The sequence below is a fragment of the Venturia canescens genome, chromosome 4, assembly GCF_019457755.1.
Source record: "Venturia canescens isolate UGA chromosome 4, ASM1945775v1, whole genome shotgun sequence".
NCBI classification, from domain to species: domain Eukaryota; kingdom Metazoa; phylum Arthropoda; class Insecta; order Hymenoptera; family Ichneumonidae; genus Venturia; species Venturia canescens.
In genome coordinates, this window is record NC_057424.1 from 10,223,303 (window position 1) to 10,240,525 (window position 17,223).

Sequence of the window (17,223 nt, forward strand, 5' to 3'; positions counted from 1 at the left end):
GTCGTTTTCTTCGTCCCCGTGGTCGATCGCGTCGAGGATCTCGAAACATCAACACAGACACATTAGCCTTGGAGGAGCCAACTGACGGGCGTGTATTGCACTATGAACGTTGACTCGCCACTCTCCGGAGACTCAATAACACACACACGGACGCACGCTTTCTCTCTCGCTCTCGCTCGCTCGTCTGCTCTTGCTTCGACCTTCGCTGGCTCTCGCTGCACTAACTCCGTCGATGTTTTCCAGGCGAGAACGCGAAAAGGAACATTCACACTACGCGGACGCTCGAGTTATCGCATATTTTTATGTTTAACACGCGAATGCGAACTGACCGAACGGAATCGGGAAGGAAAAAGGGGAATTTATAATCGTACAGCGGTCTTTCCGGAGTTTCCCTGCCTCGCGTGTGTACGAAAGGACCCCGTCGAGGTGTAAAAATACAGGGGTAAGAACAGCTGCCTCCGCCGGCACAGTTCGCCCATGCCAGCTTCTCTTATTGATCAATAATACACAGTTCCTAGTACGCGGTGGCGTCGCTCACGGCCCACCCAGGCATTTCCCTTTTTCGCTGCCAACGTTTCGCTTCACTCGCCCCACCGAATCGCACTTTTTTTTTATTTCGTTCATCATTCACATCCGTTATTTTCGAAACTTGATTTAAAACTCGCCACTTTTATTTCATTTTTGCTACTTCATTACTTTCGGGAGTATTTTTCAAACTTTGTCTCTCATTCCGTCGGTGCAGAACGTCAGAGTCACTCCTGACGTTTGTCCAGAAACTCTTTCTCGTACTCAACTCCGTTCTCATGATTTTCAACTTTGTGATAATATTTGAAGAGCTCCAACCTCACTTATATTTGTGGAAATGAAATGCTGGTCCGCTCCTGACTTCCGGTCCCGGTCGACGCTCTGCCGGAAAAACTCAAACGATTATATCGTCCGTTCGCTTTCAATTCGAATCCGTCATCATTGTCGTTTGTTTACCCGTGTACGCCACCTATTTTTATCCTTTCGAATATAACTGCCATCCAAGTTTAACTAACCTATCAAAAACGGTACTGCACTTCATTTTTAAAGAGTGTTGAAACATTCAGTTTTCTGTTATTTTTCTTGCATTAACCAAATTTGTAAAAAAATGCATCGATTTTGAAATTAAAAAATCTTAGTGATGTTTCCAACTGTCAGATTTTTAGTCGATTATACACTCAGATTTTTTATTATTAGAGTGACGAACGAAAAATCGATAATCCGTGCATGTTTTTTCAAAATCACTGTGACAAAAAAGTTTGGAGTAATGCGTACGTCCATCGATTCTACATAAAACGAATGGATTCATTTACTCCAAAATCAATTGACGTTAACGTTACTGGAATCTACTCCGGTATTGTCAATAAATATGTTCTCCCGCTCAGTCAATCGTAAAAATGGTTAACGAACTTGAACGAATGATAAAAAAAGTCTCTGCTGATGAAAGAAAGAATTTCAACTCCTGTAATTGTTCATTCGAACAAATTCCTTGGGAATCGTGACGCGGGTACATATTCTCGCGAATAGAAAGTTCAAAGTTCGATCACGTCAGGCGCTGCAGTTACGAAAGCCATGCGCGAATCACGATAGTCAACGACGCAAAGTCAATTTAAAACTAATTAATAAAATGTCTCTCTTACGTTTTGTCATAGCATCTCGATATTCTTTTCATAACAGTGAAATAACAAGGTATTCAAAAAATACGTAGTGAATGATTTCAAGCTTGCAAAACAATGCAAAAATCCCAGGCGTTTTCACTCACTATTTTGAGGTTAAAAGGGACGTGTATATGACATTCCAGGCATTATTCTTGGAGAAACGTTGTCGAAGCAAGGAATAAATTATTGGACACAATCAAACGAAGTCCGCGAATAAATCTGTCAAGATGCATCTATCACACTGCCAAAGCGCCCAAAGGAAAAACGCGATTCCCAGTTCTCGGCAAACTAAGCTTAGCTGCACTAAGCATTACGGGTACTTCTGCCATGCGCTTGTTTTATTCGCGCCCCGTCCTTTGCAGCTCGGACCCTGCTGTCCTCGGAATTATACAAAACACCGCGCCTGAAGAGCATTTTTTATTGCGTCGCCTAATTAAATATCTCTTACCTCATTTATGCTTTTTTCTAATTGCTCTTGCGGTAAGTTGTAGTATATATTGCAATTGGAATTCAATCAATGTTTTTTTCAATGAAAACTCAAAGAGAATCGCATTTTATTATTCTCAGAGTGCTTTTGTTGTTGCCATGTTGAATATATGGATACCGCAATGCGTCGGACAAGTCATTAACGTCATAACCAAAGTAAGACAAGATGTCAAGACTGGCTACGAAGATAGTTATTCCCTGACCAGTGTATTTCAACAACTTGCCAATCCTGCTCTCAAGCTGGCTCGCATGTACGTAGCTCAAGTATGTAAATTATGTATATGTATGTAACTCTCGGACTTTCCTTAAAAGATATTGAAATTTATGTCATTAATGCAATGAAGATGATTTTTTTTTATGTTCACAAACTTTGCGAATCACTCCTAATTTGTGTGCCATTTTCAAATATTAAGAATCATTGTACATTATGCTTATAAATCTTTTGATAGAAAATGTCCTACTTTCAATTTTTATAAGTTTAACAGCATTCCATTTCAACTGAAAAAAGATCAACTTCGGTATATTTGAAAGCAAACTTAGAAATTGTTTCATAACACAATGCCATAGTACTGTAAATTATTCCAAATTCGAGACTAACTTGCAATCAGTCGATTTAGCAATAAAAATGAATTTAATCATTTTACAACTTATCATGTACTGACGTAACAATTGATATATTTCCAGGCTCTCTTCACTTTTGCATACATTTATACTCTCTCGTGTGTGGGCGAAAGGGTAGCAGTGCAATTGCGCCAGGACCTATTCAAATCAATTATAATGCAGGATATTGCGTTCTTCGATAAGCACCGTACAGGAGAGATTGTAAGCCGATTAACGAGTGACATTCAAGAATTAAAGAGTTCGTTTAAAACACTCATTTCTCAAGGTTTACGAAGTGTAACACAAATCGTTGGTTGCGTCGTATCAGTTATCGTGATATCGCCTCAGTTAACCGGGGTCATGGTTTTGTGCATGCCAAGCATTATATTTGTTGGCACTCTGTTGGGAAGAAGTTTGAGGAAACTGTCCAACGAAGCACAGGAACAGATTTCAAAATCGACTGCAGTATGCGAGGAAGCAATTCACAACATGCGAACGGTAACAACACAATATTTTTTTATTCCGCAATCAATCGAGTGCAAGCGAGCTCCACAAAATTAATCGGGAGAAAGGAATATTTTAAAATTTGATGATTGAATCAGTAAACATATGGTCAATTTTAACGAGACAAAGTTACAAACAAGTACATTCCAGGAGAGTGCCGAAAAAGAAGAAAAATCACGAATATACGGAGAAACTTCATTGTTCGCAGGTCAGAGCATTCGCCGGTGAAGAAAAAGAGATGGAATCATTTAGTTTAGAGGTTGAGAAAGCGTCAACGTTATATGAGAGGCTAGGCCTAGGAATCGGTCTGTTTCAGGCCGGAACAAATCTCTTTTTGAATGGAATAATTTTGTCGACACTATATTTCGGTGGTCATTTGATGTCGAGTGGGCAATTGTCAGCAGGGGATTTAATGGCATTTTTAATGGCAACTCAAACGATACAGAGGTCACTGACACAGTTGTCTTTATTATTCGGAACTTACGTGAGAGGATCGAGCGCAGCGTCTCGCGTATTCGAAGTATGTTTGCTCCAAATGAAGGATTGTTCATGTCTCATGTATCAGACGTATTAATCGAATGTGAAAAGATATTTTATAGTGTTGAAACACGTACAGTATTTAGACATGCCACCGGCATCCATGATGGTTGGAGGTCAGAACGTAGACGCCGGTTCATTCGTTGGTAACATCGAGTTCAGAGACGTCACATTCAAATATCCAACTCGACCAGATGTGAGCGTTCTCAGCGGCTTCGACCTTACTATTCCAGCAGGAAAAACCGTCGCAATCGTTGGTTCTAGTGGAAACGGAAAATCTACTGTTGCTGCTTTGCTAGAACGGTCAGTTATGGGAAGAAAATATGAAATTATTTACCGAATTCATTCTTATGCGAATTCCTTCATTTTACAGAATGTACGATGTTGACGGCGGCGCGATTACGATCGACGGCAAAGATATTCGCTCGGTCAATTCAAGAGATTTACGGGGCCGTGTTTTGGGCTATATCGATCAGGAACCTGTTCTATTTTCTACGAGCATTATGGAAAATATAAGATATGGTCAAAACGGAGCAACCGACGACGAGGTCTCAGTTCTCATTTTATTTCATTCGCAATAAACGATATATCATTCAGGTTGCATCAACTAATTCGATAATCTTAATTTCATCATTTCTGTTATATCCACGATTAGGTCATCAAAGCTGCCAAAGAGGCAAATGCCCACGATTTTATCACCGGTTTCCCACAAGGCTACGAAACACTCGTTGGTGAACGTGGAACGCAACTTTCCGGGGGTCAAAAACAACGGATAGCGATCGCCAGAGCGCTCATCAAGAAACCCACGATTTTAATTCTCGACGAAGCTACAAGGTCATTGTTTTCGACGTTTTTCAACTTTAATATTTTACGATTCCACTACTCACGAATGTGCAGGAACCAGAGTTTTCCTATCATACCGATCATACATTGAAACATTTTTTTATTGATTTGTTTTTATTTTGTTGTCCGAACAGTGCCTTGGATTACGAAAGTGAACGAGTCGTGCAAAAGGCTCTGGAAAACGCAACAAAGGGCCGAACTGTTTTAATAATTGCTCATAGATTGAGTACTGTTATGGGTGCAGATATGATTGTTGTTCTGCAGCGCGGAAACATAGTAGAAGTAATGCACTCCCGTTAAATATTTTATTATTAAAATATCAGTTGAATGTTATGCTTTGTTGTAACAACGTTTTTCTTCCTGTTCAGATGGGAACTCACGCCGACCTGATTGAGAAAAAAGGAGCTTATTTTAATCTCGTAAGACAAGAAGAAAATGAGAAACAATGACTGGAACGAATTTGAGACAATAGAGATATATTGTATAAGAATTTGCTATGAGAGAATTAAATCAGCAGTTCAATATTTAATAGATAATTTCCTTATCCTTTTCCTGCACTTACCATGTGGAGGGAGTTAAAATATAAGAAATTTCGGAATATCGAGTTAAAAACCGTTTATATTATTGTAGTTGCAAGTTTTTATATGTATTCATAATTTTTGTTTTTCCATCCCAAATTACAATGATTAATAATGACATGCATAAAACTGCAGTTATTCAACACGTGATAAATAAACTAAATCAAATATAAACAAAAAGTTATTTTCATAGGATTGAAAATATGAAAAATTGAAGAAACGAATTTTTCCAATTCTTGCCTAAGATGTGTGTGATATTGCACCATTTATCGATTAGAAGTAAAAATTAAAATGACCAATGATTTCTTTCGTGATCACAGCCGTTCCTATCGGCCTATTTTTATTTCTTCATATGAGCTACGATACGAGCATCAATGGACGTAAAGTAGCGTAACTCAACCCGTAAAGGAATGTTATTGTCCGGTCTCGCGGCAGTGGTTCTCACTTGGCATGTTCCCAAACACTATCAAAATAGCCGCGCGTACAATTTTTCTTTTGGAACGGATTTATTCCGCGGGGCGTTTTTCGGCAGGGATTTACGCGAGTGATGACAAAAGTAGTCGTGTCGTAGAAAAAGAAATAAGTGGAAAAAAATGCAAAATTACGATATACTGATTCAGGAGATCGAAGCAATTGATGATTATTTGGGTCCAACATTCAGGTGAGATTTAATTATGGGAAATATGCTCAATAACAGTACGTAGGTTATAAGTTTTTGCTTGCTGCTGTCAAAATACGCGGGGGTGGTTAAATAAACCTCTTTACGCAGATGCATCGGCCGCGTGTGCGCAATTCAAGGGTTGTTCCAGTTAGGGGTAGTTTTTCGCGTTCCCGGCAACGTAACAAGGCACACGAAATTTTGTTTTTTTTTTTTTCATTCTTCCAACTCGGAGCGCCCCCGTAAAAGATTGTCATTTGACACAAAAACATGTCAAAATTGACACTTGCTCAGATACAGAATGTTTTGCCAGCCGCTGCACCCAAACACGAACATTTGTTACTCGAAATTGAATCCTCCGACCCTAGTAGTTTAGGCTTGGTTATTAGGTAGCGTTGAAGTTTCTTGATTGCCAATGACATTTTTTGTTATTTTGTCACATGGATAATAACTATTTTTATTTTATTAATTCATCTCGGTGAGAACAATTTTGTCAATTCCATTACAGAGCTATTTACGATGGACACGAACACCAAAAGTTTATGGAAAAATTGGATGAACGGGTCAAAACCCATGACAAGGACATCGAACGCATGTGCAATCATCATTATCAAGGATTCATTGATTCTATACGTGAACTTCTTCAAGTGCGCTCCCAAGCACAAGAGCTCAATGTAAGTTGACACGATACTATATTTTTTCAATGTCACAGTTTTTTCCACAAATAGTTTTAATATCTTACTTTCGAAGATTTGTCCATATCAAAATGCAGGCATTTGCAAATTCCACAAACACTGAAATTATTTTTTTGATTTTTCTCATACGTAACGGTCATCATCTTTGTTTAATCTCTACTGAATCTGTTTAAATATGGATTTATTGTATCTACAATCCGAATTTAGTTATTTAAACTTTTTCATCTGATTGTGAATTTCAATGTATCCAAAATTGATGACAAAATACTCAATAAAAATCTGATTATTGATCTCATTGTGGTTCTGAAATTTTTGATGTTCTCTAATACTACAATGCTACATTTTTAGAGTGAAATTCTCGAGTTGGATAAACGTATCAGCGCCTCGACTACAAAAGTGATAACACAGGGTGAAGAACTTGTAAAAGCTCGAAAAGTTGAAAGCAACATGGCAGCGGCAGTGGATAGTCTGACAATGTGTTTACCAGTTCTTGCTGCTTACGCAAAACTTCAGCGACAGCTGAAAGACAAACGTTACTATCCTGCTCTTAAAACTCTTGAACAATTGGAGAACCATGATTTGCCAAAAGTTACGAATTACAGATTTTCCTCACAAATTACCGAGCAAATACCTTTGTAAGTGGCTTTTATCAATTCAATAAACCTTTTTTGTATTCCAATGATTCCAAGTTTTTCCCTATAGGTTGCGCGAGAATATCAAAGAAGCATCAATGTCTGATTTGAGAGATTTCCTAGAAAATATACGAAAATACTCTCCCAAAATTGGAGAAGTCGCTATGCGACATGTAAGTGCACAAGAAATTTTGCATAATACATTCATCGGAAGATTCAGAATGTTTCAAGAGGGCTCATATTAAATCTATTAAAAATATAGAAACTTTTTTCTGTAACCATAATAATTATTATTCCAGACAGCCGAGCAGCTTGTAAGTGAAGCTGAAATTATCGGTAGAAAGAAGAAAAAGCTTCAGACAAGTTCGTCGACCACTGAAGAAGAAGAATTGAGTGCTCAAGACCTCATGGATTTTAGTCCTGTATATCGTTGTATGCATATTTACACAGTCCTTCGCGAGGGAGAAACGTTCAAAGCTTATTATCAACAGCAACGAAAACAACAAGCACGGTTGGTTTTACAACCACCTATAAATATGGTGAGCTTTCTATTTCGCATAAATGTAAAAATAAATGACAAAGTAAAAAATGAGTGTTTCATTTTTATGCTTTCATGAACATATTTATCTAGTTTCTCCTTTTTGAAGTAAAATTGATTCTTCAGACCAGTTGGTCATCAGATGGATCAAAATAAAAAATCAATGCATTCCTTTCATTTTTCTTTTTCACTAGATACTTGATGATTAACGTTTCTATGTATAATTGCAGCACGAAAGTATCGTCGGATACCAAACTTACGTTCACGGAATCTTGGGTTTTTTTGTGGTCGAGGATCATATCTTAAATACCGGAAATGGTTTAGCGACTCGTTCGTATCTCGAGGAACTCTGGGCAATGGCATTATCGAAAATTGTTAACGCTTTGAGAACGCACTCGGTAAGTAAATACGCCGCTTTTCTGCAAAATAATTCAAATTCCATTTTCTTATGATTTAATTTCTTCTTAGGCCTACTGCACAGACGCTATGTTAATTTTGAAGATAAAAAATCTCATAATGCTCTTCAATACAACGCTCAGGGTTAGTATCTCAAACTCTCGCTTTCGCTGGGAATATATCCAATTACAATCAAACCATTTTTTCATAATTTTTCATGTTTAGAATTATGGGTATCCGGTCGGTCAACTTTGGGAATTACTTCAAGAGATTCGAGTCCATTACAACGAGGTCCTCATGCAACACTGGGTTCAAGTTTTCCGCGATATTTTGGACGAAGATAATTTTCTACCGATTCAAGTAATATTTTATTTTACCCCGAAAGGAAAAATGAATTTTCTGTTTTTCCTGCTGTAAACCAAATAGCCTTTTCGCAGGTTACGACTCAGGCCGACTACGACCAAGTTCTTCAATCGTTTCCTTGTCACGACGAGGAATTGCAAAAGGCAAATTTCCCAAAAAAATTTCCATTCTCCGCCATGGTACCAAAAGTTTATCATCAAGTCAAGGAGTTCATTTACGCCTGCCTGAAATTTTCGGAAGATCTTAATCTCACGCAGAATGAAATTGACGAAATGATTTGCAAATCTACGAATTTGCTGCTTACGAGAACCTTCAGCGGTTGCCTTTCTTCTTTGTTTCGAAAACCTTCGCTGGCTCTCTTACAAGTTGTACAAATTATTATCAATACCGGCTATCTTGAAAATTCAACCAAGTACTTGGAAGAATTTGTCTCCAATATTACCGGGTGAGAAATTTTCATCAACCTTCGAGAAATACTTCACACATAAAGTTCCTAAGCAATAAGTGCTTTGCTGAGCTTGAGCGTTTTGAATTTAAAAAACTTCTTGGTTAGCGATTGCAACACTTTGGAAATGTTTTGGTGGGCGTTTGTTTTTCATCAAAATATAAAAAAAATAGAATGACTGGTTATCCATTTCATTAGTATTATTGAAAACATTGAAGCCAGAAAAACAACGAATATGCAGAAAATGTCGCTCAAGTTCCCAACCCGTTAGAAAAGAAGTGTTGCAAATCGTTAAATATTTTTGGTAAATCAGACGTCTGAAAAAAAAGTGTATTTTAACAGAACTCCTCACGAGGGTCAGCTGAGCTGCGGAGGTGTGAAATCAGCGATGTTTAGAGTAGCAAGGGACGACGCTGAGAAACAAATTTGTGATAAGCTAAAACGAAAACTGGATGAATTTTTGGAACTCGAGAATTACGATTGGAACTTGGCCGAACCACAAGGTCACGCTTCGGGTTTCATCACGGATTTAATAGCTTTTCTTCAAAGCACATTCACCTGTTTCACCAATTTGCCTGTAAGCATCATTCCAATTCAGGATCATTCAGGAATTTTTAATCTCACCATGCTTGCTTTGCCTTAGCGTCAAGACGTTGCCACGTCTCCAATTATCAGATGTGTTAATACCTAAATAATTATTTTTCCGATCATTTGAGCTTCTTTTTGCTTAACTGGTTTGTCATTTCTTGGCAAAACATTTGTCCACGAATTGGTTACTTATATGAATATTTACTGGAATTAATCGTCTTTCGACTTTAGCAAAGAAATTTATAGTGAGAACCTAAAGCTTCATGAAAACCGAAATAAAAACTGGTGGTCCAAACCTCGCTAATTTGCATACCTTTCAAAAATTCTGCAATTCACTTTTTATTTGCAGGCCGAGGTTGCTCAAGTCGCTTGCAGATCGGCGTGTTCCCACATTGCGAAATCTATTTTAGGTATATTAATTAGCGAGGATTTGAAACAAATATCTATGGGCGCCCTTCAACAAGTAAATTTAGATACGATACAGTGCGAACGTAAGTACAAAAAATGAAAGAGGAGAAATCAGCCATTCATAAATTTGGTAGGCATTCTCTTGGAAAATGTATTATTTAATTATAGAATTTGCGGCCTCGGAACCAGTGGTGGGTCTACCCGAAGGTGCTTTATTACAGTATTTCGCGCAATTGCGTCAATTGCTCGATTTATTTATGAGTTGGGACTGGCCTACTTATTTTCACGATTATGGCCACGAATCCAGCAAGTACAACTTAGTGACGCCAAATATGGCTGTACTTCTGCTCGAAAAGTGAGTAACGTCTCTGTAAAAAAATACCGTTAATTGACCTAACGAAAGTATTTGTGATATGATCCATCCGACGGGTTTGGATTTCATCGAGGAATAATATTCAATTTCATTTGGAAGAGAAACTTTTCAAAAATATAATGCGGAAAGAGGAAACAATTTTTACTATTAGTCTAATATTTTAGTATTTTACGGACTTTTTATCTACAATTTCTTAGTGGAATATACTTTTCGTTTCTTTTTCGACAAACTAAAGGTATTGCAAAGTAAAGATTCTATTTTTAATCACTTTTTTTTAATTTGTTTTCTAGATTGCGTGAATCGGACAAGAAGACTGTATTCTCTGTACTGAAGAAAAGCGAAAGGGACAAAAAGAAGTTGCTTGAGACGGTATTGAAGCAATTGCGCCAATTGGCACAGACGACACAGCAGTGAAAAAACTCTAATGCGATAATTCGAGTTTGATCGATTATGAGCAACGATTAAATCAGTTTCATAGTTTTAATTATATTTTTAGTAACACGTTGAAGGATCTTTTATTGGTGAATTATAGCAAAAAGTGTGACATTCGCTGAAAATTCCATAACTTCATAACATACCGTTTGAAAAAACTGACTATCTAAAAATTATCGAAATTGATTTTTTTCTAATAAAGCAAATACTTCAATAAATTGCTTAACGAAACTTTCAATCGTGATTTTTCCATATCGTAAAATTAAATAATTCATTTCTCTTTACAATTAAGAAACTTTTAGCTAAAATTATCCGATGAAAGATCTTTAAAAGAAGAACGTTATTTAATCATGTGTAAATAACTGTAACATATTTTGTGACAATGCACAGTGATAAGTCTCAGAGAATTGAGGCCCATAGATGAATCATTGATTATTCGATACGGCACGAAATGTCTTGTAAAAAGACTGTGAAAAGTATATTTATTTGATTAAAAAAAAAATGGGATAAGTAAACAAAATTTGTCCTTTTTTCCGTTCCTGGTACATTGATCATTTTAATCGTTCGTTTTCGTCGGCATCATTATATTACATTCATATGACTTGCATATTGTACAATATTTGCAGAGAAAATGATTTGTTTTCGATTTTTTTTCTTTTTTTCCTTTTCATTTTATTATCGGTTAAAGTATAAAGTTCCCCAAATGAGTGTGGCCACCACACAGGTTCTGGACTCAAGTGTGTCGCGTTGTTTTTTTTTTTTTTTTTCATTTTTTTTTATTTCGTACTTATATTTCAAATCCCCCGTTTATATACCCTACAATTTGACAAACTTAGTACATCGAGCATTCGAAATACCAAGTGAACATCGGTATGCAGGTAATTAATTATATTAGGAATCGTAAAATTGATTAAATACAAATCAGCAATGTTTCTTCATCTTCCTTCTCATTAAAAAATGGCGCCGGTTATGGGTTCTGTTGTTGTTATTGTTGAGTTTTTTTTTGTTTCATCTCGATAATCGAATAAATCGCCTAAACATTTTTTTTTCACGTAGGTAGAACGAATCGTTAATAATATGTGTGTGTGTTTATGTTTACCAATCATGATGCATGTGGCACAATTTAATTGCAGATATAAATTATAATGAGCGGAACTAATCGTAGCTTATGTCCGTGTCCACGTCCTCGTGTAGCATGGAATACTTGTTGGAAGCTACAAAATTCTGTGGACCATGAAAAACATGAGAATGAGACATTCATTTCTCTTTACTTATCATTGAAAGTAAATTTTACTCGCAAACTCTTCTCAATTAAGAATTTGCAGTTACTGCCCAGCCCGATCCCCAGAGATATTTCAGCTTAAGGTTACAGCCTTCTGCAAAGTTTTTTTTATTGTCTTATAATTGCACAAACACCCCTCAAAATACGAAACGGAAATTCAAAACTTCATCTTCCTAGAAGATCAGGCTAAGCAGCAACCGCAAATTCTTCTCAATCAACTTATCAGCGACAACTTTATTAACTTTGCGAGCTTTTAAAATTAATATACATAGTTTCTTACCGGAACTGGGTCATCGGTGGCTTTTGGCATCGGAGGAACACCGTCCTCCCTGCGTTCCTTGCGTTCCCTGAACAAATGTTATTTTAGAAAACGATTGAAGCCATTTTTAGAAGGATAGTTATATCTCGGGATTCAAGTCAAATGATAAATCTTTCTACCTTTCCATTCCACGAGACTCGCTGGGTTTTGGACCACCGCGTGGGGCTGACGAACCAGTTCGCGCAGACGGAGGCCCGCGCGATTCGTTGCGTCCATCTGGTCAACATTAAAAAAATATCGTTTATTTAGATTCAAAATGAGCCAAAACATCGTGAAGTGATAAAGCTAACTTTCATTTTTCAGAAATAACGATTTTGTTTAAAAATTCTCACCAGAACGTCCAGAACCGGGAGGATGACGAACTCCAGGTCTGTCAACCTGTCGTTCTCTGTCCTCTTCCGAACGCCATGCTGGACGAGGCCTGTCTCTGTCGTTCTCGCTGCGTCCCTCCTGAAACAATTCTTACGTTTTAGCCGTTCGCCAGTAAAAATATGGATGTAATTCCACAGGTAAACATTAATAATCCATGAAAATTGTATGCTTCCATGTTTACATTTTCATTTCGTTGAACGAGTTGCTACTAAGATTATAAAGTACACTCACCCCGTTGCGTTTTACCCAACCTCCCCGCTCTCCTCTTTCCCCTCGTTCGCCTCTTTCTCCTCCTTCCCTTGGCGGAACTTTGCGTTCTCTGTTTATATACAAGAATGTATAAATCAATATACGATTTTTGATAGTACAATATCAATTTTCAAAATACATCATGATATCAAAGATCCGAATTCCTCATTCGTGCATGTATTATCATAAATTATACGAGCCCATGTTTTCGTTCATGTAATTGAAAAAAAAAAATTACGTAAAAATTCAAAATGCTTGCAGACAATTTTTCATCTATAACATCATTAGATCACGTCAGATTTTCATGAAATTGAAATAATATTACTTTTTTTTCATACTGAAAATCATACCCTTCTTCAGCCTTCTTTGCAAGACGTTCTTCAATCTCACGCTCGCGTGCTGTAGTATCGACTGGTTTAGCAGCACCGAAGATATTGGCGGCTGGAACCGGTGTCGGTGCCGGAGCTGCAGCTGGTGTGTCCCCTTCTGATCCTGCCTTTCCCTCCGCCCCATCGTCTTTAATGACCAGTGGATCAATGGGCTTCGTTCTTGGTTGCAAGTTCAACTTTACACGTGTACGTGGTTCAGCAGCTGTGAAAAAAATCATGAGCATTTTGTTCAAAGCTAGTTTTTGCACGTCCCATAATTATTCAGGTTTTTTCGAGGATATCATTTTATTGATCTTTTACAACTATAGCTATAAAGAAAAAGTTAAGCTCTTTGGTAAAACTATCTTATTACAATGATTTTTTAAAAATCGGTGAGTGGCAAACTTACGAGCAGCAGGTTCTGCAGTGGGCGGACGAGATGAGAGTCGGCTGCCCCAATCGGATTCGCGATCACCGCCATAGTTGCGATCTCGATCACGGTCACGATCGCCGCCGTAATTACGACGAGGGCCAAAGCCGCTACCGCCGCCCCGATCACCTCGATCTCCTCCTCGATCGCCTCGATCAGAACCCTCGCGATCTCTGCTGCCGCGATCCCCGTAACGTGAAAATTCGCGGTCTCTGTCGTCACTGCGGAAACCGCGGCGATCGCTGAAAGACGAACCACCGCGATCGGGAAGATCTGGAAGAGGAGTACGACCCTCTCGCCAAGCACCAGGTCTGTTGTCACTCGCGGAGCCTGTGTCGATAAGAATTCATAACGAATAATTTCGTTGGACATTTCATAACTCAAAAAGTCATATCAAATCAGAGATATTCAATAAAAAAAAAAAAAATGACGAAAATTCCTATCTTAGGGACGTTCAAAGTGCAATATCGTTTGAAAATTTAGACGAAATAGAATTTTTCAAAGAATAATCGTTTCATCGCTTATGCAGGATTCCATCAATATGAGCAATCCTTCTTGAACACCTACTTCAAGACAAACTACAGCTGACGAATGTAATGCAGGCAACCCTTTTTCCGAAACTTCAATTAATATGAAAGATCTAAGAGTACTCAATATTATTTGATCGTTTGTCTTCTGATTTTGAAACTCTTTTTCGTAGAGTTATATTTTGTATATTTAGATTGGAAAAGTTATTTTTATCCAGTCTATGAGAGGCTGTGAATGCACCTTGATTCGTTTTTTTTATTCAAGGATTTTTCTTTGTAAAGAGGATTTCGAATATATTCTTTTCAAAGCCTGAAAGCTTAACTGATAAGGTGCAGTCGGTAGCTTTCGTTCAATAAACCTTGAGAATAAATTGCTGGAAAACACACACCTCCTTTCATGTTAAATTCGTGTGTCAGTTTCAAAATTTGCGATCAAGATTAACTCATATTTCTCAAGTTCTGCATAGCAACGCTTTTATCTCAAAACTTAGCCATCGAAATAGATGGAGAAGAACCAAAAAATACTGCACGGTTTTACTTGATTTTTATGAAATTTCTTATATATAAAATGAAATACTTTTGAATCCAAAGACTTCTGCATAATTGACTCTTCGATTGATACTGAAATATGTGTAAAATTCAATGTACTAACTGTCGCGTTCTTCGCGACGATCTTTATCGAAGCCACCGCGACGACTACGGAAACGATCATTGTCGCCAGAGGGCTCGTCACGAGGCCCACTTCTCCAATCCGAGTTACGATCGGCATCGTCGTAATTATCACGACGACCGTAATCTCGATTCATTCCCATACGACCACGTCGATCCTCACTGTTGCTGTTGGAGACCTCGATTCTTACGCGTCTCCCTTTGATGGTCTTAAAAATATCATTTTTTTTTTTATTTTTTACCGATATTTGTGAACTTATATTTGGTCATATTTGATAAATTTTTTCCATTCGTTAGAAAATTGAATAACTGAAAAATACCGTATTTGTCAATGACAGAGCGTCGATCAGACTCTGACGATCCTCGAAATCGACGTAGCCATATCCCTTGGGCCTGTTTGTGTCCTTGGGAAGACGCATATTTGTCACCTGCAATTATAATTAACGTCATCAGTGGAATCAATTGTAAACTAAAAAATTAATTCCCGACCCTCATGTTCTATTTTTCCAGAAGCAAACCTTATAACAAAGTCGAAAAGAACCACAATCTTTTGTTAAATGTAACATTCTTCATGGACAATAACTAGATTTTATTGAAGGCTATCTTTTTCTAGTCATGAAGAAAAGTGTTATAAATCACAGATAGTGAACATTTACTGATAAAAAAATGAATAATAGCTTTAAAGTAGTGCTAGTGGACAGTTTGATACAAAACATATTTGAATCTTTTGTACCCCTGCTGTTGCTATCTTTCCGTTTGAAGTTTCTTTTGAAATGGTATTTCAAAGGTTTTCATAGACAAGTTGTCAATCTGACAAGAACCTCTAAGAAAATTTCAACCTGATGCAATATTACACTTTTTGTCATCATGCGTGATATTGTTTCTATAAAGAATGTTTGGGGACATAAAACCAAGTGCCAAGAATATTTCTGCTGATAGTAACCTGCATATCAGCGAAAAACTGTTCGAGATCCTCTTCGAGCACGTCGTACGGCAAATTGGAAACATAAGCGACGAACGGTGGATTAGTTGGAATATTCTCTTCATCAACGCCAGGACCACGAGCAGCTCGAGGAGCAGTTGGTAAAACGACAGGCTCCTGAGGTTTTCTCGAAGTGTAAATGTCTGGTGGTATATGAAAATTAGTTAATTTAATGATTGTCGTGAGTTTTCTGCAGTTTTTAGTAATTCGTGTATTTTCTTTCCAATAGCATATGTTTTTATGGTTGAATATTGTTCAGACGATTATAAACATTATGCTTTTACATCGATTCTGTACTAATAAACTCAGAATAGAATAACAAGAAATCGATTCAGAATTTTTGTTTGTAAACAAATAAATTTGCTGTTTTTTTATTGCATGCTTGCTTTCAGGTGATATGGTATGTGAAATTTGGGAACAAAATTGTTGATTTGAACGATCTTGTAACATCAGTATTAATTTGAGTAAAAAACAGCACTGAGTGAGCTGAAGCGTTCAATAATGATGAAAACTCACCATTGTCGTCGTCAATTTCGTCGGCCCAGCTTGTAACTTTGATAGGCACGGCAGGCATGCCACTAGGAGTCTCCGATATCAAATCTGTCAGCGCAATCTTTTCCCACCTGCTTTTTTTCCCCTTTTTGCCTTCTGTAAAAAACGAAGAAAAATAATCATTTTAATGGGCGATTGAATGAGAAAAGAAAGAAGGGTTATATTATTGGTACGAAATGAATGGCTGTACTGAAAAAGCATGACCAGTCCAAATGCCATGGGTGTTTGGTTATGCGAAAATTAAAGCGTGAAATCGGTTATAAATAAAGAGCTCTACCGGACAAATTGATCTACAAAATACCGGCGCCATTACAATTTAAAACGTGAACAATGTTATTACTTACTCGAAGCCATGATTTCTGGCTTGAAATTTGAAAAACCCAAACGAGTTCGCAAGTCGGTACTGCACACGACCAACTCCTGGTTCCGTAAGGCATGAATTGCAGCTCGAAAAGAAGTATGTGTCAGATCATTGAAAAAGACAATTTCCTACAGTGTTTATAGGTAAAATCACAAGATGGCGCAAAAAGCAGAAAAAAGATTCGATTATGTTACAACGGAACCTTTCTAGCGAAAGGAGTATCCGATTGGTCGAGAGTGCTGAGAAAGATAAAACACGATCAAGTTTTGGTTAATTTTTAATTCAACAGATGGCGCCATTGGGTCAGTGGAGAAGGTTTTTCTTTATGGAAAGGATTTTTGATCATCGAGTATC

At 37.5% G+C, this 17,223-nt stretch overlaps 3 protein-coding genes across 5 annotated transcripts; 2 read left to right on the forward strand and 1 right to left on the reverse strand.

The window, feature by feature from the left end:
* Positions 1-322: 322 nt before the first annotated feature.
* Positions 323-5,181, forward strand: LOC122408898 (mitochondrial potassium channel ATP-binding subunit). Of its 2 annotated transcripts, none has more exons than XM_043415993.1 (10): positions 323-442; positions 1,826-2,162; positions 2,250-2,432; positions 2,853-3,266; positions 3,481-3,792; positions 3,889-4,112; positions 4,183-4,357; positions 4,465-4,643; positions 4,787-4,934; positions 5,021-5,181. In XM_043415993.1, the coding sequence occupies exons 2-10, from the start codon at positions 2,010-2,012 to the stop codon at positions 5,099-5,101; spliced, it is 1,869 nt and encodes a 622-aa protein (XP_043271928.1). In that variant the 5' UTR covers positions 323-442; positions 1,826-2,009; the 3' UTR covers positions 5,102-5,181. The 2 variants fall into 2 exon arrangements, with proteins under 2 accessions (XP_043271928.1, XP_043271927.1); XM_043415992.1 differs by lacking the exon at positions 323-442 and adding an exon at positions 1,563-1,713.
* Positions 5,182-5,685: 504 nt separating this feature from the next.
* Positions 5,686-11,272, forward strand: Sec15 (exocyst complex component Sec15). 2 transcript variants are annotated; one of them, XM_043416681.1, is made up of 13 exons: positions 5,686-5,891; positions 6,397-6,562; positions 6,932-7,218; positions 7,286-7,388; positions 7,515-7,754; positions 7,984-8,151; positions 8,222-8,293; positions 8,375-8,509; positions 8,587-8,957; positions 9,300-9,534; positions 9,895-10,036; positions 10,122-10,308; positions 10,617-11,272. In XM_043416681.1, the coding sequence occupies exons 1-13, from the start codon at positions 5,824-5,826 to the stop codon at positions 10,738-10,740; spliced, it is 2,298 nt and encodes a 765-aa protein (XP_043272616.1). In that variant the 5' UTR covers positions 5,686-5,823; the 3' UTR covers positions 10,741-11,272. The 2 variants fall into 2 exon arrangements, with proteins under 2 accessions (XP_043272616.1, XP_043272615.1); XM_043416680.1 differs by lacking the exon at positions 5,686-5,891 and adding an exon at positions 6,077-6,277.
* Positions 11,273-11,285: 13 nt separating this feature from the next.
* On the reverse strand, positions 11,286-16,987 carry LOC122409270 (eukaryotic translation initiation factor 4B-like). Its single transcript, XM_043416682.1, has 12 exons — positions 16,853-16,987; positions 16,473-16,604; positions 15,918-16,099; positions 15,295-15,402; positions 14,958-15,183; positions 13,758-14,108; positions 13,331-13,571; positions 12,963-13,050; positions 12,692-12,809; positions 12,479-12,575; positions 12,321-12,387; positions 11,286-11,982 (listed from the first exon to the last, which is right to left on the reverse strand). The coding sequence occupies exons 1-12, from the start codon at positions 16,860-16,862 to the stop codon at positions 11,914-11,916; spliced, it is 1,689 nt and encodes a 562-aa protein (XP_043272617.1). The 5' UTR covers positions 16,863-16,987; the 3' UTR covers positions 11,286-11,913.
* Between the last annotated feature and the right edge of the window lie 236 nt (positions 16,988-17,223).

Excerpts from the sequence above, each read along its gene's own strand:
- LOC122408898 (XM_043415992.1), top strand. The coding sequence starts at position 1,652 with ATGTCTCTCTTACGTTTTGTCATAGCATCTCGATATTCTTTTCATAAC. Across the intron at positions 4,644-4,786 it reads ATTCTCGACGAAGCTACAAG|TGCCTTGGATTACGAAAGTG; the intron begins GTCATTGTTTTC and ends TTGTCCGAACAG. Across the intron at positions 4,935-5,020 it reads AGCGCGGAAACATAGTAGAA|ATGGGAACTCACGCCGACCT; the intron begins GTAATGCACTCC and ends CTTCCTGTTCAG.
- LOC122409270 (XM_043416682.1), bottom strand. Across the intron at positions 15,184-15,294 it reads CTCTGTCATTGACAAATACG|ACCATCAAAGGGAGACGCGT; the intron begins GTATTTTTCAGT and ends GATATTTTTAAG. Across the intron at positions 12,576-12,691 it reads TCCCGGTTCTGGACGTTCTG|ATGGACGCAACGAATCGCGC; the intron begins GTGAGAATTTTT and ends AATGTTGACCAG.
- Sec15 (XM_043416680.1), top strand. The coding sequence starts at position 6,159 with ATGTCAAAATTGACACTTGCTCAGATACAGAATGTTTTGCCAGCCGCT. Across the intron at positions 7,755-7,983 it reads TACAACCACCTATAAATATG|CACGAAAGTATCGTCGGATA; the intron begins GTGAGCTTTCTA and ends GTATAATTGCAG. Across the intron at positions 9,535-9,894 it reads CCTGTTTCACCAATTTGCCT|GCCGAGGTTGCTCAAGTCGC; the intron begins GTAAGCATCATT and ends TTTTATTTGCAG.